The sequence below is a fragment of the Delphinapterus leucas genome, chromosome 8 (genome assembly GCF_059928025.1).
Source record: "Delphinapterus leucas isolate spDelLeu-1000000601 "Yukka" chromosome 8, BTC_Dleu_Yukka2, whole genome shotgun sequence".
In the NCBI taxonomy this organism is placed as follows: domain Eukaryota; kingdom Metazoa; phylum Chordata; class Mammalia; order Artiodactyla; family Monodontidae; genus Delphinapterus; species Delphinapterus leucas.
In genome coordinates, this window is record NC_143136.1 from 16,002,630 (window position 1) to 16,027,593 (window position 24,964).

Genomic DNA, 24,964 nt, shown 5'->3' on the forward strand with positions numbered 1-24,964 from the left:
GCAGCTATACTCCCCCCTCCATCTTGCCTTCTTAGTTTGCCTTAATTAGGGGGTGGGGAGTTGGGTTTGGGGGCCCGAGTTCATGTAAAAACTGTCAAGTGAGTTAAGGGAAAGGGGAAGGAGAGAGAGGGTGGAGAACTCCAGTGCAGAAAAAATTCAAAAATCGTAAAAGGAAAAGGGGGAACTTGAAGCCCAGAAGTCATTGTTTCCTTTATTTCAAAGGGAAAAACCTGCCTGATTCTCATCCTTTTGATTGATTAAGGCCCTGAATACCTCGCAGGCCCCGAGTGACAGTCCTTGAATAGACTCGAGCGAATAAAGCGCAGTGCTGAGCGCAGGGCTGGCACTCGGGGGTGTAAAGGAGGCGAGTTCGCTGGCACTTACCAAGTTATAAATAAAAGACTATGCACAATAGCACCTTCTCTAAGGACAGACAGTCTTTACAACACTCCTGGCGTCATATCCTGCTGGGGACACTTCAGCTCCTAGCCAAGACTTTGCTCCTTTTATTTTTCCAGCACTTTAGTCTGAATACCATAATAAATTCCTGAGAACAAATGCTGCAGCCGGGCAAAACTTTAACATATAGATGCATCTCTGCCAAAGCATTGGGGAATCTATACCTCCAGATTTAGAGCTGGGGCTTCCTAGAGACGGTTTTTAAATCAAGAAGAGGAGACCTTTTTCTTTCTCCTCCCTTCCCCAGCCTTCAACCAACCAGTACTGTGGCCTCCAGCCACTACCTAAGCTCCACACTATCCCTGCCCCCAGACTGTGAAGACAAAAGAATTTATCAGCACACTCTGGACTCTTCCTGAGAGGAACCCCATAGGGAAGACCCTCATAATAAGCCTATGCCAAGGGGCATGGACCAGAGGAAGGAAGACTAAAGATGTCTGGGGGCTCCAATGCCTTCTTATTGTAATTGCACCCCGTTCATTGACAAGGAAGCCAAGAAAAGTGGGCGCGAGGCAGAGCCGCAGGGAGAAGAACAGAGACATAGAGACACACAGAGAGATAGAATGAGAGGAAGAGTCAGAGACAGAGAAAGACACACAGAGATACACACCGAGAGATAAGGAGACGGAGAAATAGAAAGTCAAGGAGAGAGACACACATAGAATGACAGACAGACGCGGACCCCTCTCCAGCCTCAGCAGCTGCCATCTCCTTCGGACTGTCCCTGTTTCCGTGGGTGTACCCTTCTCTTCCCGGGGAAGAGGCGCAGCGCAGGTTCCTCTCCGGGCCTGCCGAGGCTTCGGCGCCGCCGGGGATGGGAAGAGAAAGTGGCCGCTGTCGCCCAATCAGCGCGTGCCTCCGCCACCCGGGACGGTCTCCCCGTCGGCCAATCGCAGCTCAGGGCTCCTGACCAAGCTTTGGGTGAAAGAACTAATAAATGCTCCCGAGCCCGGATCCCCGCACTCGGTGTCACGACGGGAGGAGACTCAGGCCGGCCGCGCACCGCCCCCGGCCCCCCCGCTCGGCTCGTCGCGGCGCTCAGAGCCCCCTCCCCAGCGCTCCCAGCCGCGGGGCCGCTCGCCCAGCTTCGCACCAAACTTTTCCGCCCTGGGCTCGGGATCCTGGACTCTGGGCCCTCCCTGCCCGCCCCTTTCCCCGGTTCAACCTCGAGCCTCTCTTTGGACTAGGAGCGAGCAACCCCCTCCCCGTGTCCCTCCTCTCGCTCCAGTCTTTTTGGGGAGGGGCTCTCCACGTTCGGGGGAGTTGCCGAGGGTCACCAGCGCCTCTCTCGTCCTTCTGTTTCGCCTTCACCTGGATATAATTTCCAAGCGGCGCTGTCCCCAGGATGACCACACTGGCCGGAGCTGTGCCCAGGATGATGCGGCCGGGCCCGGGGCAGAACTACCCGCGCAGCGGGTTCCCGCTGGAAGGTAAGAAAGGGCCTCAGCGCCGCCCAAAACCCCGGGGCCGCGGCGGGGCTGCTCCACCCAGCCCCGGGTCTCCACAGGCGCGTCCAGGAGCCCATTCCCGGGGTACCCCCGCCCCAGGAGGGAACAGTCGGGCGAGATCCCGACTCGATTTTCTCTGGGCAAACGAAGCGCCCTTCTCTCAAGTCCTCGCGGAGCTTGGCCGTCAGGCCTGCTCCTGGGCCGTTGCGCTTGCCTCTGTTGTTTTGGAAATGCCGTGGTGGGGAGAGGATCAGGCGGCTTCTGAGCACCAGAAAGCGACTTCGCAGCATTTTGTCCACCCGAAGGCATCTCAAAACTGTCCCGGTTGCTCCCGTGTTCGCTAAACTTCTGTTAATTCCGGAAGGAATTTCTTGCCGCGGCAAAGTTGTGGTGGAGTTTGGAAAATTTAGTATTAATTGATTTATTAATTAGAATTCCATTCATCTCCAGCGGCATCTCGAAGTTTCCACAACCTGTTTGGGGAACTGCCTTTCAGTTAGCCTGAAGGTTCTGGAATCCCAGGGAGGCAAGAGGATTTGCAAGCCCGAAACTTTCTAGGCAATTTGCGAGGTTGAGGCGCCCGAGCCGGGATGCTGACTGGGTGGCGCCTAGCCTTGGCCCTCAGTCCAGAGTAGGATGTAATATCCAGGGCACCAGCGGAGGCGAGGGGACCTGCGAGCAGACCCGTCTGTCGCCTCTGTCCCGAGGTGTAACAGGTGACACGCACTGACACCTGCGGCTTGCTTTCAGGACCCTCTTTGACCTTTGGCTGCGGCCCTGTTAGCCAGAAACCTGAAGGGCTGTCAGCTCCTCCAAGTGCCTTAGAAAGAAAGCTGCCCCAGTTAGACAGTGTTTAGTGCGACTTCGAGAAGGCCTGGGTGAACATCTTTCTGTCAGGGGGCTGTTCCAGCCTCAGAGTCTCCCCCCACAAGTTGTCCCCTTTCCTGGGCCCAAAGGGAAGACAGTTTCACTGGAGCGAGTTAGTTTGCCCTGGTTGTTCCCTTCACACAAGATTATGTGCCCCTGAATTGCTTAATAATTTGAACAAGTGTAGTTGAAACAGGGTCTGGGGCTGGGAGCCTGAATGGAGCAGTTTCAGTGTTGAGGCTGTAACATGGCGATTGGCCAGAGGAGTGAGAAATTAGGTGGGTTCATCTTTTGGGCTGCTCTCTGCTCTCCCGAAATGACGTTCTGTGCGTCTCTCTCTTCGCCTTCTGTTCTCAGTGTCCACCCCCCTCGGCCAGGGCCGGGTCAACCAACTTGGCGGTGTATTTATCAACGGCAGGCCACTACCCAACCACATCCGTCACAAGATCGTGGAGATGGCCCACCACGGCATCCGGCCCTGTGTCATCTCCCGCCAGCTGCGTGTGTCCCACGGCTGCGTCTCTAAGATCCTGTGCAGATATCAGGAGACGGGCTCCATCCGTCCCGGCGCCATCGGTGGCAGCAAGCCCAAGGTGAGCGCGTGGTCCTGGCCCTGGAGGCCTCCTGCCTGCAGTGTCCCGAGTTAGGGAAGAATGGGCAGGGGGCAAGGACTGCCATCTGGGGCTTTCTGAGGAGTTTTTCCAAATCTGAGAAGGTGTGTGTGTGTGTGTGTGTATTGGGGGTTGAAGGGAAGTGGCTAGAGTGCTGTCTTAGCTGGCACTCCTTGATAAATGCTAAGGAAAAACTCCAGCCTTTTTGCAAAGGTGATAAGGCATTTGTTTTTTATGCCTCAGAGTCCTGGAATCCCCATCAAATTATTTTAATAGGCAAACACCCAAAGTGTGCAAGCTGTATGTGCCCACCTGTTGCTGGTTTATTCCCCAAGTATCATCCCAGCTCCCAGCCACTGCACTGCCTTTTCCAAAACTAATCCAAGGAGCCACTTTTGGCTTTTAATGGTTTCTCTCCCAACTCCCATCCCCAGTCGCCTCCAGTCCAAATTGTCTTCAAGGAGTCAAAAGCCAGGGTGATTTGTTTTCTTTGTAATGAGCCAATGACTTGGCTTTTAAAAGGTACTTTGGTGCTGTCCTCAAATTATTTTGGTTCTCCTTAAAAAAGGAAAGAGAATCACACTGGCTACGGCTGAGTGGGAGGGGATTGTATACGGTCTGCCTTTTCTTCTGGATGTGGGGAAAATCCAATATAATTTTCTAGTTGCCACAGGGCAAAACCCAAAGGAGGGTTCTGGTAAACTGAAGACTTCCAGACAACCGCTTCTCCTCCTGCCATGCCAGCCGCCTTTGCAACCTCTCTAAGAATCTCTGGAAACTCTTTTTATTGGGAAAAAAAGAGTCAGTCTCTAAAATTATCCATATTTGCTATCCTCTCTAATTTTTAAAAAACCTGGATACTCACCTTTTGCATTTCATTTTGGTCTTCACCTTAGCTAAAATCTTGTGCTCCTTTGGAAAGGCCCAAGTCGCAGATCTAACTTGAGTTTTCTGCTACTCTTTCAAGCATTCCTTTTTTAGTTTCGTTTTCATGTTGATTCAGTGTAAGGGGTTGCCTTTCTTTATTTCCATGGATCAGAAAGTACACCCCTTCCAATATGTCATACCTCTTCTTATTTTAAGCCGATTGAGGGGCTGATCTGGGGAGAAGAGTACACAGGCTGCTTCCGGGTGGGATGGTTTCCTCTCTGCCCCTTTCTAAAGTACACAGCCTCAGAGAGCAAGGGTTCTTTTGCTAAGCAGAGGGACCTTCCCAGGGGTCGCAAGAAGGAGCGTCCCTCCAGGCCCGAGGCGGTGCGGCCGCCACATCTGGCCCAGAGGACTGGGTACCAACGCCTGCCTGCCTGTTCTCTTAAAGCAGGTGACAACGCCTGACGTGGAGAAGAAAATTGAGGAATACAAAAGAGAGAACCCAGGCATGTTCAGCTGGGAAATTCGAGACAAATTACTCAAGGACGCGGTCTGTGACCGAAACACCGTACCCTCAGGTACCAGGCTCATTAACGTCTTCCTGGGGCGAGGCGTCAGTCGCTATTATCCGGGCAGGCCATCTGAACCATCATCACCCCAATGATCGATCTGGGCGATCGGAAGACGGCCCCTCCCAGGGCTATGAAATATTTACGAGCTAGACGTTTTTGGCGTTTTATGGAGGGAGTAATGAGCTGCTTGTCCTGGGGTTGAGAGACCGCCGCTGAGGGCTCCCCAAAGAGGATTTCTGTCGAAGAGGCAGGGCAGGAAACGCGAGGCGGAGGCCAAGCGTTTATTAATATTGATGTTCCCTTTTAAAGAGAAACAAATGTTTTGGTAATCCTAACCGAAGGGAGATGGGGCCGCGCCAACCGAGACTTCACCGTGCGCGCCAAGGAGGGGAGGCTTCGGCAACGGCCGGGATTTTTTTCCGAGAGTCCCAGGGCCCATCCGGCGCCCCCGGCGGCCAGGGGGAGGCGGAGGGAGAAGAGGGGCGAGCGCAGGCGAGGGCGAGGGCGCGCGGGTTTGTTTTTAATTAAAAGGAAACTCCCTTTTCCCCCCTGCGAGAACGAGATATTTCGGAGCATGGATTTGTTTACCAGACTGGAATCTGGAAAAAATAAATGGGAGAGAGTGCATTTTCTTTTGACTTTTACAATAGGAAACGATCCTGCAGTTGAAATTTAAACCCTTTATGGCCTCAAAAAAAAAAAAAAAGAAAAGAAAAAAGAAAAAAGTTGAATTGCAGGGGACGGGTCCGCTCTGGTTCTTCCTGCCTTTACCGCGAACCGCGGGGCGCAATGCCTTCAGGTTGAGGCGGTGCAGTGTGGCTGGCGGGAGAAATCTCTTAGATTGGAGATCTAGAGACCCGTCTGTGGAGTCTAGGGAGGGAAACTTCCTACTGGGGAGAGCGGACCGAGACCGCGGTTCCCGGCCCTAACCTGGAGGTGCGAGCTTTCCAGGCTCCCGGCTCGCTGTTCCTAGAGGCCGATTATGCGATGGGGGGTATGAGTGGGAGGGTGAGAGGGGGTGTAGAAGGACGAGGATGCCCAAAGACGCTGGAGGAGGCAGAAGCAAGCTGTTTAGGGCAGGCCTTCTAGGACCCCCCACCCGTACCCCGACTGGGGGCCGGGGGGCCCCTTGCAGCGCGGCCCTGCACGTCTCAGTCGTAAGCGCCCCCTTCCTCCTTCCGCCCCCAGTGAGTTCCATCAGCCGCATCCTGAGGAGTAAATTCGGGAAAGCCGAGGAGGAGGAGGCCGACCTGGAAAGGAAGGAGGCGGAGGAGAGTGAGAAGAAGGCGAAACACAGCATCGACGGCATCCTGAGCGAACGAGGTAAGCGGCGGCGCGCTGGGCGTTGGGGTCCTGAGGGCGGCGCGGCCCCGCTCGTGTCAAGGCCCCTTCTCGCTCCTATCCCCTGCACCCGGGTAAGAGCGTTCAAGTGAAAGACCAGAGACGCACTTACAGTGAACACAAAAATCTTTTCCTTTTTTTTTCTTCTATTTTTAAACCTTTCCTCCACACCACTCGCAGCCCCACGGAAGGCAGAACTGCAAATTGCAGTCTGGGTGCGGGGCCACCCTGCTGCCCTCTGGGGTACGGGACTGGGCGTCTCTGAGCTGTTGTGAGGCAGGGGGCAGTCCGTGAGCCTCCGGAGGTTAAAGGAACTTTTTCCGCCCTTAGGAAAGGCCCGGGTCTCCGAAGGGGTTTCCACATCAGAGGAGGGGGGCGCAGAGAGGGAGAGAGGGAGAGGGACGGGAACGAGGACGAGAGAGAGAGACTCAAAACTCTTTAAGGCAGTGGGGTCCCACCACACTGATTGCCTTATAAATGTATATCTGTAAGTTGGCTGTTTTTTTGTTTGTTTTAAATCGATTTTCAAATGCGGTAGGGTTTGAGCTGTGCGTGTCTGGGAAGTAAAACAAGCCTAAGCTCTGGGTTACAAACCGAGGGGGTCTGAGTTCTTGGGCTCGCAGTGCCGGCACCCTTTCTCCGCCCAGGGGTGCGGACCATCGTCTTCTTGTTGGCTGCGATCTGTCAGCCTCAAGAGGAAATCTCCCCCGCGGAGTCATAAGTGCAGCCGGCGGGTTGTCTTCAGACTCTAAAGGTACGCCCACTCCCACAAAAGAAAGCCAACCCCGTGGGAGTTGAACCTGGAAGGGTTCACGGCAGCAGGAGAGTCTCAGCCGTTTTGCGTCTCAGCACTTTTGGCCTTGGGGATGGTTGCACCTCCTCCAAAGCGCAAAGGGACGGGAGTTGCCAGGTGCCCCCCTCCCCCATGCGTGGCCTTCCCTCGCCCGGGGCCGGGACTTCGTTGGGCTGAGTTGACTTTTGAGTTGCCCTAGAAGGGCAGGCGGCTCTCCAGGTGGGCTTGGAGCGGTCACCCACTTCGACCAGCTGGATCTGAGCCCTCAGCCGGTGGCATCCAGGGTAGGACTGTGGGTCAGGAAAGTGGTCGCTTCTTTTACCTTCATTGCTCAACTCTGGGGCGGACCGCTGGCCCTCCGGAGCGGCAGCTTTACAAATCAATGCAAACTCTGTACACAACCTCGAAGGGACCCAGATTTCAATGTTATATATCCGAACCACAGATTTCAGCGATAAACAGGTGCCTAGATGCCCCAGCACACACAGGCAATCAAGAAAAGACACCAAAACCCACGGCAGGTTGGGCAGGGGAGATACCTGTGCTGTTGCTTCCCTCCTTCTAAAGCAGGGGCCTCACATGGACTCGGTTTAAGCCCTTCCTTTTGGAGGGGTGCGTTTCTGCCCTGGTCTCTGAGAAGAGACCCCAGCTTTTATTCTCGGTCTAGATGCATCACGGAGGTGCTGGGGAGGGAGGAAGGCGAGAAACCAGCCAACCCCAAACCTAACGGGCCCCTGCAGGCAGCGGGGCAATGAGCCCAGAGGGTAGGAGAGGCTTGGGAAGGGGGGGGGTGGTGAAGGGTGGCAAGGCTTTGCTACTTGTTGCTGGAGGCGCCTGCTCCGCAGCTCGACAGCTCCCTCGCAGCACCGGCAACCGAGGCCCAGGAGACAAAACGCCCCAAATGAGCTGGTCAAACATTTGTACAACTTTTCCAGCTTTTACAAAGAAGGCCTTCTCTACACAATCTACACTTGGAGATGAACTTGGGAGACAAAGCCTGGAGAGTCCATTGAAACTCACACTTTAGCTCGGCCCAGACAAAGCTCCGGCTCGCAGCAGCTTGATGTGAACAAAGGAAGGCAACCTTTTTATAATTCAAGGAGAAAAGAAGAGAAAACAGCCCCACAAAGGCCCGAGAATAGACATTATGGGCTTGCAATGAGGGATGAATTATTCAATGAGCCCCAATAGCTGCTGTGCCAGGAAGTTTTACGGACTTTCCAGCGTGGAAAAAGTGGCCACTTCACCTACAAAGTGTTTCGAGTCTTTTGGGCCGTCTAGCTGGGCCCGCTGCCATTCAAGGGCAATTGCTAAAGGGCATTTTCAAAATCAGAGTATTCTCCCCAGAGGGGGCTGAACCGTTGAAAACACACACATACACACAACTCGGGAGGCTGAAGTCTAATTTAATTTGGGGTCGTCGGGGAAGATGCAGTGTCAGTCTCTTCAGTGCCTCTAGCTCCCTCTGCAGATGAGCCCTGGAGGACAAGAGGGGCCCAGAGAAAGGACAGAGTGGAGTGTAGTTTGAAGGGAAGTTTAGAAACCTCAAAAAAAAAAAAAAAATTCCCTCTATCCTTTGGGCCACAAAAGTCCCAGGCTGCCCCGCTTGGAAAATAGACTGAATGTTGATAAACGGCTCTGAGCTCCCAGGCCGGGCAGGAGGAGCCCGGCTGAAGAGGGACGTTTAGGTGTCATGATCAGGGCGGCTCGCTCTCTCTGGAGGTTCCAGCTTCCTTTCCGGCCTGCCGGATGTTTCTGAGACCGGCTTTCCCGAGTACCTCTCTCTACTTGTCAGAGACTGGGACACAGGGAAAGAGGTACCCTGAAAGAGGTCAGAACGGCCCTCGTTTTTCTCTCCAGGGTCTTGTCCTTTCTTCTGGATGGCCTCTTTCACCTTCCCAACTTTGCCGTGTCCCTCGCCCAATGCAAGAGCAGCGCTTCGGGCCGACGCGGGGCGCTCAGGCCCGTGCGCCCTAGGCGCGCAATAGACGCTGTGCGCCACTTCTGGACCTTTGCTTCCAGCTCTTTTGCCAGGGTGGAAGGTGAGGGTAGGGCAGCCAGGAACATCCCCCAGCACCCTCCTCATCTCCCCACACCCCCACCCCCCTCCCCACACACCATTCCTCTCCCCAAGAGTCGAGCAGGCGCAGCGGTAGGAACCTAGCCCCGGTCGCAGCAACTGGGGCTGTGGGCACTGCCCGCGCTGCGGCCACTCAATAGGCGTCTCTGTTCTTCCCCCGGCGCTGCGGAGCTGGCCCGCGGGCGCCGCCACAATGGGCCGGCCCCCACTCCTGCGCCCTGCGCCAAAGCGCCGCGCCGCCCCCTCCCCTGAGCTCCGGCCGGCTCGAAGCTTAGCTCGCCGGGCTGCAGCCGACTCAATTGCCTCCTTTATGTCCTTCTCACTTTCATCTAGACACAGCCCGCCTCCCCCGCCCTCTTCTTCTCCTCTTTTTTCCCCCTTCCTTGCCTGAGGCTCACATTAGTGAAATTTCTGCAACCTCCCCCATTTTTTTCTTATTTTAAAGAAAGCCCTTAACACAAAAGCAGTGACTAATCAATGGAAACTGCTCCTTCATCAACTCCTCCTCCAGCGGCAGCAGCAGCAGGGTGACGCTTTTCCTGTTTGTGAGTTTTGGGAAACATTTTTGCTTTGTGCCGTAATGGAATTAGAGCACAGATGAGGACTGTAAATGGACACGCGACTGCAAGACTCTCGCTTAAATATTTAGATGCAAAGTTACAATTACTGACTTGTTGCTGCGGCTTTGAAGTGGCAGCTCGGGAGTGCAGGGGGAGAGAGGCCAGATTGCCAAATTGATGTTTTGATTGGGGCTGGAGATACACTTTCATAGGACTTTACCCCTTTTAAGAATCACCAGTGAGCGTGGGAGCTTTGCAACAATTTCAAAGATTGAGCCAAGAGACCCCAAGCATAGGTAGGTTGGAGCTTACCCTCCGTTTTTTTTTTTTTTAACGCTCCCTTTCAATTTGATGTTTTTGAAAAACAGTGCTTTTTTTCTCTTTTTAATTTGAGAAAGTAAAGGTGACAAAAGTTTTGCTTGAGTTTGTAAACTTAGGAGCTTTTCTAAAATTAACGAGGACGACATCAACTTTTCAGCGGGACATAAGATAAAGCAATTAAAAACGTACAGAAGTTTTAAAAGTCCTGGAACTATTTCGTTTCCAGTGGAATCATGAAAAGAACATTTTATCATTAACTGGAGTGCTACTGACATCGAGGGGAGCGGAAGGCCGTTTCTTCCCTCACCCGCCCCCCCCGGGCCCCCCCCCCCAGCCTTCAAGTTAGCAGGGAAGGACATTTTGGCGCGAGGCAAAGGGCGGGGGGGGGGCGGTCGGGGAACAGGCGGGGGCGGGGGAGGGAGGAACTTTCCCACAGATTAAAATCACGGGCTATAAGATCTTAGGTTTGTGGCATCGGAACCTTTATTAAAGTGGACGGCCCACTCTCCGAGTCCATTTGTCAGAATCACGAATTTGACCCCAATGTCGTCTCTGGTCTTTGGGGTAAATTTCATGTTTTCTGAAGCCCTTACAATACTCAACAAGGAAATATCACCCGTTTAGAAATGTATTGGAAATATCAAAACCTGAATTAAATTAAAACACCTCGCTGTGTTCTTTTCAAGGAGATAACGGTAACGACTTTCCTGTTGGCCCGATTTGAAAGACCCGAGTTCGGATCGTGGTTTTATTTTTTGAGGGTTTGTTCTGTTTGGTTGACTGCTATAGGCTCACTTTCTAGCCTTATTGAAAACATGCAAATTTTCTAACTAATGCTTGAAATTGTATGTTTATTTTGAAGTCTGATTTGCTTGTTGATAGCACCTGAGCGGGGACGTAGGGGCTTCACGTGGGTAATAATTACTGAAGGGTCATTTAAGAGTCCCCAGGGCTGTGCAGTAAAAGCCATCGGCGCGGTGAGGTGGAACCAGCAAGTGCGCGTCAGTTCAGGGAGTGGAATATGCAGAAATTAATCAGGTGAATACGAGCGTTGCCACGGAACTCAGGTTCGACATTCCTGAATACATATATTTTAAGGGGAAAAAAATTCCTTCCTAACTATGAGGTTATATGCTCACACATTGTACGTAAATAAGTAGCCAATGAATATTAAAAGCCTCAACAGCAGCAATAAACGGTGAGAGAGTTTGGCCAGGGCTGGGGCAGAGAAGGTTGGTTCAGGCCGGTGGAGTCCTACGGCAGGTAACTTATTTATGTGGGTAAATAAAGATTAAAGAACCATTAAGAATGTACATATATAACTAACAAGACAGTAAAAGGCAATTAAGCAGTCAGTTTAATGCCTCATCTCACTGGCTGCTCTGGGGTTGTTTTACAACTAGGAATTAAAATCTGAAAAGGAAGTTTTCAGCAGCTCTGGCCAAATATTGATTAAGTAGCTGTTTGTTGATACCATTGTTACGCATTAAAAGGCCGGGATCCCGGCCTCTCAGTGGCCATCTTCCATTGTGAGGGATTCTTAACCACTGAGATCAAAGCGGGATCATTTCAACTTATCTGTCTTGGAAAATCCTTCTTTTCCTCTGAAACCTCTAAGGAGGATTGACTGAATTCTCTTTAAGAAATAGGAACCGAAACCAGTTACGTGTCCTAAGTTTGCAGAGAAGAGATTCATGGGGTGTTTTTAATTATCCTATGGTGATTTCTTGTTTAGAACTTAGGCTAAGATGGTGAACTTATCATCAAATAAGTTCTCGTTTGGGGGAGGTGACGAGAGGCATGGAAGCTAAGATCCTGAATGTCACTAAATTTCTAAATATGGAAGTTTTACTGAAGTTACCTGCCAAGCTGGAATGACGTAAAGGCAAGATGTCAGAGTTTTGTGTAAAACTAGCTGGAGAACAATTAAATACACAGGAAACTGGGAGTTAGATTGACTGCATTTCTCTACATATGTTTTCACAATTTTTGTGTTTATGGATGGTTAGATGAGTCCCATGTATATTTTTAAACCTCCTACAATGTAGGAGCAGATATGTGTTTGTTTGTGTGTATAGTTAAAGTTTATTTATAAGTCAGTCACTATGAGTTATGTTGGCAGTAAACTATACCCAGTTGCACACACACACACACACAAGGATTTATTTCTCCTGTAGGTTACACTTTCTAGAGTCATGAGAATTTGAGGTAACAGCACAGCTTACCAATTCATATTCAGCACTGCTGTTGAATGCTAAGAAAAATATTTCTTTGAATAATTTTATGACTTTTTTGGCTGTTGGTTTTTCGATGAACTGTTAGGCTTTTTTTGTTTTGTTTAAGAGTTCAATATATTTGGATAGATTTTTCTTTTATTATGAGAGCTAAAATGCATGCAAAGACTCTTTTGGAAATACCATCTCTGTGCTTAATTTGCAAATTCCAACAAGTCACTCTGAGGTTGTGAAATTTATGCCAGATTCAGTTTTGAATATTCAACTGAGCACCATAGATCTGCCTGTGTGCGGGATTTTCTGAATCCCGTTCTCTGTGTTCATTTCACTACTAAATAACTGTGCTTAGGGTTTTATTTTTATTTCATTTATTTTATTTTACTCTTATTCACTCTTTTTTAATATAAATTCATTTATTTTATGTATTTATTTTTGGCTGCATTGGGTCTTCTCTGCTGTGCACGGGCTTTCTCTAGTTGCGGCGAGCGGGGGCTACTCTTCGTCGCGGTGCGCGGGCTTCTCACTGCCGTGGCTTCTCTTGTTGCAGAGCACGGGCTCTAGGCACGTGGACTTCAGTAGTTGCGGCACGTGGGCTCAGTAGTTGTGGCTCGCGGGCTCTAGAGCGCAGGCTCAGTAGTTGTGGCGCACGGGCTTAGTTGCTCCGCGGCATGTGGGATCTTCCCGGACCAGGGTTTGAACCCGTGTCCCCTGCATTGGCAGGCGGATTCTTAACCCCTGCGCCACCAGGCAAGTCCCCTTATTCACTCTTGAACAAGATGAATCTTGACATACAGAGTCAGAATCATTAATGGGTATTTTCTGACATTTTGTATTATAATCTCCCAATTAGTTAATAATCTATCTGTGCTCAAATGTCCTTTGAAATAGTCCTAGTCATTGCAGTGTGGGACAACTGCCTGAAACAGATTAAGCTGGAAGTGTGAGTCAGTGCAGATCTATTATGACTACCTTGCCCTGGGTCCAGATGCAGTGCTAGAGAGTTCTTTGCTGCATTTTCCATGTATATGTGTATTTCATGTTTCATTTACATGTGGAGTTAAAGTGACTTTCCCCCCTTAGATATCAGGCTATGTGTTCATATACTGCCAGGGGGACAGCAGAGTCATACTCTGAGTGGGGTCTGATGTCAGTACCAAGGCAGAATTACTGACTCAGTAACGGGCTATGTCAATTATATCTCAATAAGGCTGGAAAAAATAAATATTTGATATTATTGTTAAAAAAAAAAAAAAGCACTGGCTGCCTCAGTGGGGAACTGTAATCAGAGAAAGTGAAAAGGAGTTTCAGAAGTTGCCACTCTCTTGGAAGATGCACACCAAAGTGAGAACAGAGGACCATCCTCTGCTCCGTTGGGAAAGGTTTTCTCGCCCGGTTCATGCCAGTCTTGGGTAGAGAGTGGCACAGCTCAGCTTTCAGCTCTATCTTGCAGTGTTGGGACAAATGCTGAGCTCCAACAGTGTTGAACTTTTGCTGGAATCGGGACGTCTCTCCTTTTAGAAAGCTTCCCCCACATTTCTGTGATGGTCTCAAAGGAATAGAATATATGTACTTTCCAGTTTGTAACTGGAAAATGAGCAGTTATCGAAATGGCCGTTAACGTTATAAAACGTTTATTTAAGAGAGATGAGTTAGAAGCTTCACCATTGTCAAAGGGAGCTATGAAAACCATGGAAAATAGTTGTTGAAGACACTTGAGCAGTAAAAGGCCTTATGAATTCATATCTTCAATGTCTGTTTTCCTTCCTTCCTGATAAAAACTGAGAAGAGACTAACAGATAATTTCTGCCCTGGAAATGTCCACTTTTCTTTAAAGAAGTAGTTGTATTTTAATAAAGAACAATGGTGTAACATTTCGAATTTGATTTGGTGCACATTTCTCCTGGAAAAAAAAATCCTGAGAAAGAGTTTTACCTTGCACATTGCATATAACAAAGTTCGTAGCATTTAAATTTTAGCTGCAGGATTTTAAGTTGAAAAAATCCCAAACAACAAAGAACCCCTTCTCTTTGCGGTGAAGCAACTCAATCAAAGTAAGTAGTCTGAGTTTTTATGTCCGCCTTCTTACTGCAGTGATTGGGAAATGAATCTTCCCCAGTAATACAAACTAGAACTCATGACAGGCAGTAACAAACTAGCCATATATTTGTTTCCTTAAACCCATTTAGTGATTTGATTTTTATGTATTTTTATTTGGCCAGCTTTACTGTATCTACAATAGCATATTAATATAAACTCTTGATTCGAGGAGGAATTTCCCACTCATCCTGGATCCGATTCCATTGGATTCTATTTTAAAATAGCTGATCAAAATGCTTTGTGACAAGGATGGGAGACTCTTCTTGGCTGACTAACATAGGATTGAGGGAGAGGAAATACCACTGATTTTTCAGCATTAAAAATTTCCAGGATCATATTGAGAATTCAAATAGTATAGTTTTAAGGAGGCTTAAATGTAAATTTAAAAAAAATTTATAATCAGATGGTAGGCATATTTCTGGAAACAACTACAGAATTAAATGTACTTGGCTTTATGTCATTACATGCAAACAATAAGTAAGTTAGGGTAGAATAGCTAAGAAAGGAAAGTTAATGGCTGTGTGCAATTTATCTAGCAACATGGAATTGGTTTTTGTATACTTTCATAGTCAATACTTGTATGGTCACATACAAATTTACATTTTTAACAGAAAGCCTACATTTGTAGGCTTGTGAGTTTTATAGGTACACAGATAAACTAAGAGTACAGCCACCATACCCCTCATATCTTTTATCTTTTTTTTTTTTTTGGCAAACCCTAATATAGGCATTAACTTACTTCGGCATTGTCTGGGGGTATTAACATCATTTTTGTTTCCTTTATAGGGTCTATCTTCTTTTTGAAAAAAATCTTGTTTTTAAACAATTATAGACCCATAGAGTCTGTCTTCAAACACATATTTTAAAATTCTTCCAGTATTCAAACATATTATCATGATTAAGAAAATCTTGGCCACAGGGTGTGTGTGTGTGTGTGTGTGTGTGTGTGTGTGTGTGTGTGTGTGTGTGTCTCCCAATTACCATGGTTGAGCTTAACCTGAACTAAAGAAAATTAATTGGTCCAATTCATTTTATTATAAGAAAAGCAACAGGTTCCTTCTTTATGAATCCCCACTTGGCTGGTTTCCTGACTGAAGTTCACTAATACAAATGAATGTTTCTTGTCTGACTTAAACACACCCCAAAGTCCTTTTTCATGTCTTTGCTTGCCTTATAAGAGCATAGCACCCAAGGTAAAAGTAGTCTGTCTTGCATCACTGATTTTGCTCTAGAATTGAGAACAGCACATTTTGGGTGTGAGCCCCTTGAGTTCTGATGTCTGGTAAGATGGGGGCACATTATACCAATTTCCCAGGGTGATATGAGAATAAAATGAGAAGATGCAAGTTATGTGCAAGTTACACCTATCTCACAGGAAAACTCAAAATCTTGTGCGGGGGGTGGGGGGGGGGAAGCCCTCTGAACATGCAGAAAATGACTAGCCTACTGGCAGATGGGCTCTGCCCAAGGGCAAATAAAAGCTTAATTCGGGTTTAGGAGCAACAATGAAGACCAGCACACCTACATGCACACAAGCATGCACACACTCACCAAAAAATTCGCTTTCACTGATTCCAGAAAACTGAGTTTATAAGAAACTCTTTAATGTAATAGACTATATTGATTTAATAGTTTGAAAAATAATAAAATTTGAAAACCATTTGCCGAGATGTCAAAAGATATTTCTTAATTACTTTTTCTCCCGTTCTGTAGTTTACTTTTCTCTCTTAGACTAACTTGGCTATTTAAAACTCTTCCAAATCAAACTTTGTTTTGTTTGTGTATTTGCACAAGTTTTTTTTCCTCCACTGGCCTGACAAATAAGTTGCTTTTTGAAAATGGATCTCACACATGCGTTCTTATTCCTGAAATCCTGGTGCAATCCTTCATTTTGCGGAATTGTGTTTGTGTAATTTCTCATTGCGTCCCTTCTCCAGCCTGCTTCCTTGTTCTTAAATGTCTTTATGGCTCCACACGTGAGATAGTGTGCATTCTTCTTTCTTTCTGCATGATTCTTCTTAATCCCTCTCCTTTAAAATTGGAGTTCAGAAATATTAAGGAAACTTTCCAAAATAGCATTTGTTAAGCTGGAGGATACATTTCAGTGACCTCTCTATTCAGTTTCCCTCTCTATCCAGCCCCCAAAGCTTGGGACTTCTGTACGAGTAGGGTGCCATGCGAGGGTAAAAAGAAAGTAGCCTGGCTTGTAAGACTTGCGGGGGGCTGGAGAGCTCCTGCCCTGTGGTTCTCCTGCTGGAGCAGCTTGCCAGTGCAGCCACTGGAGAGAAGGAAGGTTGTTTTCTTATCCCTGCATGCACTGGGCTGACCTGTCTCTGAAATAGGTCAGGCTGGGGCACCGCCAGTTTACGCAGCTGTCACGGCTTAGGCGTCTCAGCGGGCAGCCCGGCTCCTTGGCCGGTCGACCCCCAGTGAATTGATAAAAATTCGCTGTTGAGCCCTGGGCCTTCCTTCTGGACTGTGCTAGCCCCCTGAAGGCTTTTAGAGGCAAGGGGACTCCTGGATTATGGGGGCCAACTCTCAGCCTAAAAAACGAAAGCGTTCTTTTATTCCGAGGATTGCCCTCATGTCCACCCCCTCAAGTGAAAAATACATGTGTTGTCAGATTGTATTTTTAAATCATATTTATTTTTGACCAGGTAAAACCTACACTCTGTACATAATTCAAAATATAGAAAAGGGCGTACAGTGACAAGTCTTCTTCCCACTCAGGACCCTCAGAATCTTGGCTGTCTTTCTAGAGAGTCTGCATAAACAAGCAATTGTATTTCTCTCTTAAAAATATTCTCTCCTCTTTGTTTGCACAGATGGTAGCCCACTGTAGAAACTGTTCTGCACTTTGCTTTTTTTTTTCCACCTTCGAATATATCTCTGCAATCACTCCTCATCAGACTGAGGGTCTCCTCAGCCTGTTTATGTAGCTGCATAGTATTCCATCCTATTGGCAAGTGGTGATTTACTTAACAGCACTTAGAGTGTTTCCAATCCAACAGCACCATTTGGCACATGTGTGACTTTATTTGTAAAATAATTCCTCTGTGGTAGAGACAAAGGGAACGGCATTTGTGATTTTGATAGCTTTGGTGGAATTTGGGTTCTGCATTGAGAACAAATGGTGAAGGAATGCTCACTAAACATGGAGTGTGTGTGTGTTTGCCTGTGGCCACTTGTACAAGAAAAAAGAGACACTTCCTTCTACCACTGTGCGTAGGTAGGAGCATAGGTTTTGAAATTTCTGCTTAGGAAATTCCTCCAATATTTTGATATTTCTCCAAATGTAACATTCTCTAAATCCAAGGAAAGCTTTTTGCTTTGACTTATTGGTTCCCCTTTTTATTCTTTTTTTCTTATCTACTATTTATTTCACTTCGCCTCCATCAAAAATGGTACACTTATGTTAAGCATTCTTATTTTTCTTTCTGCGCTGGAAAAATTATGGATAGTTTTTAGAACAATTCAGAGACAACTTATTCTGATTGTTTAGTTACAAAAGACAAATTGTCTTTCAGGGTTACCAAATTAGGTTTGAACTAGTAAGAAAGCAGATTATGTCTAATAAAACATGGCCTTGTATTTCTAATATTTGAAAAGTGCTGGCCTGATTCTCTAGGGGTTTCTTGAGTTTGGTAAAGGTTAGTTTTTGATTTTATGAACTTTTAAGGGGTATGTATCCATTCCCTTCTAGGCACAGAAGACATTTTATGTTTTTGCACATAGCTTGCCTCCCTCAAATCATTTCAGCGCATTTTCCCTTAAATCTGATGCTCAGGAATTCAGTTGTTGATGCTGCTGAGTACCTGGCTTACCTAAGCTGGAAGTTCAAGTCTGTGGAATGAACCAGAAAGAACTGGGCTCCAACTATATGAGAAAACAACACTCTCCAAAGCCTCCTGAGAAAACTGGATATGTGAACACCAATACACACACACACACACACACACACACACACACATATATATATTTATTTTTTTGCAGTACGCAGGCCTCTCACTGTTGCGGCCTCTCCTGTTGCGGAGCACAGGCTCCAGACGCGCAGGCCCGGCGGCCATGGCTCACAGGCCCAGCCGCTCCGCGGCATGTGGGATCTTCCCGGACCGGGGCACGAACCCGTGTCCCCTGCATCGGCAGGTGGACTCTCAACCACTGCGCCACCGGGGCAGCCTACCAATACATATTTTAAAGTCAATATTTCAAGTCATTCCTTCTTAGGACTGGGCCTTTTGGAAACAGGGAACAAGTTAGGGGCTAAGGATTTAGTTTTGAAAATCAAAATCTTGATTCTTTTTTTTCAAAATAACAGGAAAACAAAAGCAAGTCTTCTTTCTTGACTGTTCCTGCAGCCAGCCCCACAGCATGTAGCACTATTCAGCCAGACACAAGGCAGGAAGGTGTGTTTTCCTAATGCTAGAACTTCTGTCTGTGCTTCGATAGAAACAGCCGGCTGGGAACCCTGGTTCTCTTTCTGTTTCCCCTCTGACTGCCTTACGGAACTCCAGAGGAGTCAGTGGGGATGGAAACAGGCCTGGCATTTAGAGCATCTGCAAAGAGCTGAGAAGAATGAAAAGCAGCATTTTTTTTCCCCTCTCCTGGCTCTGTGCATAATTTGGATTGAATCGGGCCCGTAATTTGTGACATCTGATTACTACCTGCAAAAGTATGCAGCTCTCCATGTAGGAAGGAGGGTCTTGGGAGGATTAATCCCAATGAGGAAAATTGTGATTTGTCAGGTTGCTGTGAGGTTCTCAACAGAAATTTCGACCGCATAAAATCAGTGGTTTTCAGGTCCACATCAGCAGAACAACCACTCTTTAGATTCTCAACACATCCTCACATTGTTCTCATCACACAGGTGAAGGAGGAAGCAGGCTGAGGCGTTCTCTGGGGAACTGGCTCAGCGTCAGGGAGCAGGGGTTCCGGTGGGAGAGCTGCCCCTTCGCTTCTGATTTTTAGATTTGTAACTTTTTAAAACAAAAAGAGACCCATGAATTCATCTGGGGAAACACTTCAACTTTCCGTTGTATGATTCCCAAGTGAATGGGATCTCAGTGTCTGGAATTATTGGTTATATGTTGGAAATTTTTAAGACATAAAATCCTCTCAGACCATTTCTAACGGGGGCTGGGAGTCCATTTCAGGGGGTCGAGCGAATAAATTGGCTCTCCTCACAGAGCATCCAAGGAACCTGCAGTATGCCAGGGCAGAATATGATTTGGGAAGCTCTCCAGGGTGGAAACTTTCCAGGTGGTCGATTTGCTTGACTTTTACGCAGATGGGACACATCCGGCACTTGTACGCATGCAAGACACATTTATCAGAGGGCAGTAGAAAGGCAACTTCTATAGCTTCTTACCAGAAGCCAATGTCTGCTTGTGGTCACTGGCCCTGCCAAGCTCTGACTACTGCTGAATTTTTGTCTGAAAGAAGAAGGCAAACGGAGCACTAAATTCCCATTTAGCAACAGGTTAGAAACTACAAGGAGCCTGGCTTAAGAGTGCAGGGGCAAGAGGGGTGCCTGGGTAGTGGAATGTCCCCCATTCTACAGGGAATCAGCTCCAGGTAGAAGGCCAGGGTGCAAACTCAAGGCCTGGCTCGTTTTGAATTAGCTTCCGGGCTTTTGTCAGTGAACTTTTTGGGCCTCAACTTCTGTCTGTCTTCTTCCTGCCTGTGGAAAGTGTCAGCTAGGGTTTCTCGGGGCGTCCTGAGTACAAAGCCAGCTGGGGGCTGGGAAGGCCACCTCATCTCGTTTTCATCAGAGGCTCAAGAAGTGGGTGTGGAGACAAACAGATCTTGTGTAGGTCAAGTACTCATTCCCTGGCCCAGCTTTGTGTCATGTGGTTTGTCCTTTTTAGACAAATTGAAACCAACGGCCACTATACAGGCTTGCCTTCCGGGTGGAGTACTAGCACATACCTGGGGCAGATAAGGAGAGCAACACTCTCCTTACTACAAAATACAAATGACATAGAGAGCCGAATTTGGTCTGAATCTTTGCTGGCTGGCGAACTTTCATCGTTTTATTGAATTACTATAATTTAATGTTACTTGTTTAAAGTAATGATTTTTCCCCTGAAATGAATCCTTTTTACTTATTTATTTTTAAAATTGAAAGCTCAAATTAAATTCATTAGGGAAGACAATGATTATCTTTCACATTGACATTTCTGGTACTTGGAAAATCCTTTTGGAAAAACTTTAGGAGACGGTCACTCAGACTGTAGTTTATAGGAAATGATGTTACCGGAACAAGTTTGGGTTTTGTACAGGGATGTTTGATAATCTCCCTGCCCCCAATCTTCCGTTCCCAAACCCTGTGAAAATGTTTCTCTCACTTTCTTTTCACAAAGGACTCTATGGGCTGACCTTGGGTGAAAAGAGGGCAGTCTCAGCTGCTGTTCTCTCTTCTTTCCTGTCTCCCCAACCCCTGTCCTGCTTCTACCTGGCTTACCCTCCCCTTGTGCACTCCAGCTCCACACACACATACCATTGCTTCCACCGAGCTCTACCTCATTCACATTGACTCGACCGATTGCCCTTCCTAAGGATGCAGTTTCCAAAAGGGCCCTGGGAGCAATTGCCTGGCATGGAGGAATGACTCCCCAATGGCAGAATTCCAGGTACCCATGTAGGAAAGCTTTTTGGTTGGGGCAAGGTATAGGTTTCTGTTGCCCTGCAAATCGTACTCCAGCAGATCCCAACTTCGCTGTGAATGGGCAGGACTAGTTCTGCTATGAGGAAGCTCTTTGTTGGTGAGCACGGCCTTCCAGGGCGTGGTACCCCATTGAGCTATCTGGGGGAGGCAGAGGCAGGTGGGCACCAAGAGCATTTCTCCTGTAGGTGGATTTTCCACACTTCCTGAATGCCAGGGAAGGGACTTGGCTTGTGTCCTTTGGGTTTCTTGGCAAAAAGCAGGGCCAGAGGAAGGACATACAGCGTCTGTTCTGGCTTAGAGCCATAGACAGGGAGGGCACTTTGGGGCCCATCTTGCCTCTGATTCTAAGGAGCAGATATCTGATCTGAATAGTCATGCTTCTAATGGTGCCTGGACCATTGTCAGAAGTCAGAAGAAGTGAGGCTCTCCTCTTCAGCAAGAGTAGGGCCCAAGGGGCATCCATGATGGATCTACTGGCTAGGAGAGCTTCTGGAAGGCCAGAGGCTCCTGGACTCTCAGCGCTAGGGTCCTGGAGAGCCTCAGAAACACATTGCTTTGGAGAATGTAAGCCACGAGGGTCCCAGAGGGACAGCTGGCATTTATCCCACCTGTGATATATGGGGTTCAGAAACAGCCCGCTGTGTTTGTGGACTCTCATGATCTTGGATTCCTGCTGAGCCCCCATAGCTGGTATTTAGACTTGATTGATGTTTTGTAAGTATTAGGTAATGACAGTAGATACAAGCATCTAGAAACAGCCTACATCTCCCCCAGGCCCTCTCAAGTGGAGGTTGAAAGAGGAGTCCTGGGCAGAGGTGGGTTTACCATAGAGCTGAGGAACCTTCAGTTCCAGGGCCCCTCACCTGTGTGTATCCCTTCCAGGGGACCCCTAAATGATAAAAGCTTCAGGTCCCACAAAAATGCATCTACCCTTGTCCTCATTCAGTTTAGGGTGGGGAAGGTAGAGGCTAAGACACATGGGCTCCCTGTGCATGGAGTATGGGCCTGGCACAGCTGTGTGTGACAGCATAAAGATAATAATAATACTACTGATACTCAGTTACCCTCCACTTGTATCTTGGACTTTAGAGCTTCCAGGATACCTCCTCATTTCTTATTCCTTATCTTGTTTACTTATGGAGCCAAAGTCTGGGTCTGGCAATCCAGAGCTGCTGAGAATTTACCCACGTGACCCTTAGGCTACACAGCATCCTCAGTCCTTGCAAGGAGCCCCTTAGATGGATCATGCACCAACTCCTCACAAGAAGCTGAGGAACCTCCATCCACTCACTGGTTACAGGCAGGTGGGTAAGACCCTAATTCTGGGGGGCCTTGGTCCCCTCAGCTGTAAAGGTTGTATTAGGCAATTTTTAGATGTTTCTTGTAGGTCTCTGAAACTATCATTGTGACCAGGTTGCTTTCCCTCTCTGGACCTCATTCTCTCTTCCTTTGAAAAATGGAAACATTGGCCAGGTGAAGGCAACAGTCTCTCCCAGCTCTGGCAGGTTGTGGCAGCTGCGGCCAAGTCCAGCTCTTGGTAGACATTGGGAAGCCCCAGGCAGCTGTTTGAGGAAACAGTGGGGCCTCCAGGCAGTTGGGGAATCGGGGCAAGAATGGAGAGGCCCCTGGTGGCCCCTCGATGTGTCAGGAGGTGAGCAACTCCTCCTTGTCTTACCTCTGGGGGGAAGGATGCCCTTAGGTGCCGGAAGAGTGAGGGTGGGGTCTTGCTGCGCCATTGAACAGGTAGACACCCTGGCTTTTCCCCATCCACACAGGGAAATGCATGCTTTTTTGTACCCCTTGTCATAGCTGTGGCTTCCAGATGAAGCTGGAAAGGCCTGGGGGTATTGGTTAGAGAACTTCTCCTTAAGTTAGAGTTGCTTAAGCAGGACGGTAACATTCCTTCTTTCAAATCATCTGTGCCTAGACATTTTTTCCTGTGCCTAGAGAGGAACACACGAGATTTCTGGCAACTGATGAAGTCAAAGCTAGGAACTGTCTGGGCTTGAGGAAAGAGAGAATCAGACAATGGTGCATTCACTTAATCGGATTCTGCTGTCATATCTTAAACTTAAATTAGCTCCCTCACTAGTAGTTCTCAGAAACCCAATTCGATAAACAAGATTTGCTTTTTTTTTTGCCTTTGAGTTAAAATACATGCAATATACACTTACAAATAAAAAAATATCATATTTGAATCAATCAAAAATTTCCACTCGAAACAGTTTGTGAGAAAACTTGTAAAGATTAAATGGGAGATAATTTCAAATCTGAAAACTTTTATTGTTTTTTCAAGGACTTTTTTATGAAGCATTTTAGAAACTCGAGGAGAATATAAGAAATATTTTTCGTTACATTGAAAACAACTCAAAGCAAGATGTCGTAGCCTAACAAGGGAAGATTTTAATAAAGTTTTCCCCTCGCTTATTTAGTTTTGTGGTGGAAAATTATTTCAGAAGTCAACATCTACTACATATCAAGTTTTTAATATATATTCTGAGAATAGAGAATGGTTCAAATGCTACAGTCCTTAATTACAAAGACTAAATGATAAAATTAACAATGTACAATGTATTGTGAAAAGTCATTTTTTGTTTGAGGAATTTTTAGAGCATCTAAAATACCCAATCTAATATATGCATGCATAATTTTTCTTATGTATCTGATATCTGTGGCTTAAATTTTGTTGTAGTTTTCTTTATCTTAAACAAACAGATTTTGTAAGCAAATTCTGAAAAAATATCTACCAATCTTTAAAAATAGAAGCAGAACATTATAAAATGAGAACATCAGGAAGAGAAACTATACCCCTTTATACATTCAGAATAATAAGTACTACTGTTTACCATATGAAAGAGTTTGTTTCTATTTTTGTTAGCGATTATCCTGTACTCAGATCAAATGTATTGCAATTTTGAACTTCGAATGGCAAATTAAAATTTTTATTTGATAAGATTGAGAAAGTCACTACTTGACCTATAGATTAAAGAAGAAATCTGATCTCGGCTACTTTTGGTCAACATTAGAATTTTTGTTGAGTAACTCCACACAAATCAAAACAATTTAAGTTATTGACTCCCTTTCTGTATCCATAAGCAGACATCTGACTTATACTCCACATGAATTGGGTTCCAACAGGTATGAAGAAGTCGAATTTGTGAGAGTTATGGCATTCATTTGTTTAATATAGTTTGAATAGCAAGATAACAGTATAACTTTTAAAATGGCAGGCATTTATAACACTTTGCCAAGTTTGGGGTGGTGAGCAGTAGTCGATCTGAGTATTTGATTTCCTTTGCTTATTTTTTTTTCATGTTTTCTTAGGGAAGTGCTAGTTGAGATTTGAAGAAGAGTTGTTATTCTGTTTAACTATATAAAAACATTAAAATATTTTAGGGAATGCAAAAATACATATGCTTCAGGTTAAAATAGTGAGACATCTTGGATATTTTAATAACATTTCCACTATAGAGTAGCAAAAGTAGACTTTTTAAAACTTTATTCATGAGGTTACATTTGCTCATTAAAGTAATTTGAACACTTTGGAAGGGCACTAACTTTCTAGTGGTAAGACATTTACTGTTTTCCATGCTACTATTAAAAGAAGTGTTTTTTTATTTATAGGTAGAGTACCATTATGATTATTTTTGTAATTGTTCAATTACAAAACAGTTTTGTAATTGTTTCTAAAAAATCAGTGTTAATGTAAATTTATACAAATTAAAGAAAATGAAATCAACAAATGCTAAAACTAAACTGTAGAATGACATTCTATAATATAAAGTAAATATACATTCCACTAAAAGTATTTATATTAATAATACTTAAAGACTGTTGTACAATTCAGTTTGGATGTTTGAGATTAAAAATATCCCTTTAGAATCTGGAGAAATTGAAACTGTTGCTCTTTGCCAGGAGAGGGACCAGCAGAGCAGAACATGTTCTAGAGAGTACTTATTCCAAACATTCTTCAAACGCTAAGGATTCTGTATATTTTATTTCATAAGTCCTTTGTGACGTCTCTTTCTCACATTAAGATTACAA

General features: G+C 46.5%; 1 protein-coding gene across 1 annotated transcript in view; it reads left to right on the forward strand.

The window, feature by feature from the left end:
• Nucleotides 1–998: 998 nt before the first annotated feature.
• PAX3 (paired box 3) overlaps nt 999–24,964 on the forward strand; it is a 95,821-nt gene continuing 71,855 nt past the window's right edge. Inside the window, exons 1-4 of the mRNA XM_089916326.1 lie at nt 999–1,889; nt 3,132–3,367; nt 4,704–4,833; nt 6,016–6,150. Coding sequence (XP_089772452.1) covers nt 1,805–1,889; nt 3,132–3,367; nt 4,704–4,833; nt 6,016–6,150 — 586 coding nt within the window. The 5' untranslated portion in view covers nt 999–1,804. The remainder of the gene's footprint in view (nt 1,890–3,131; nt 3,368–4,703; nt 4,834–6,015; nt 6,151–24,964) is intronic.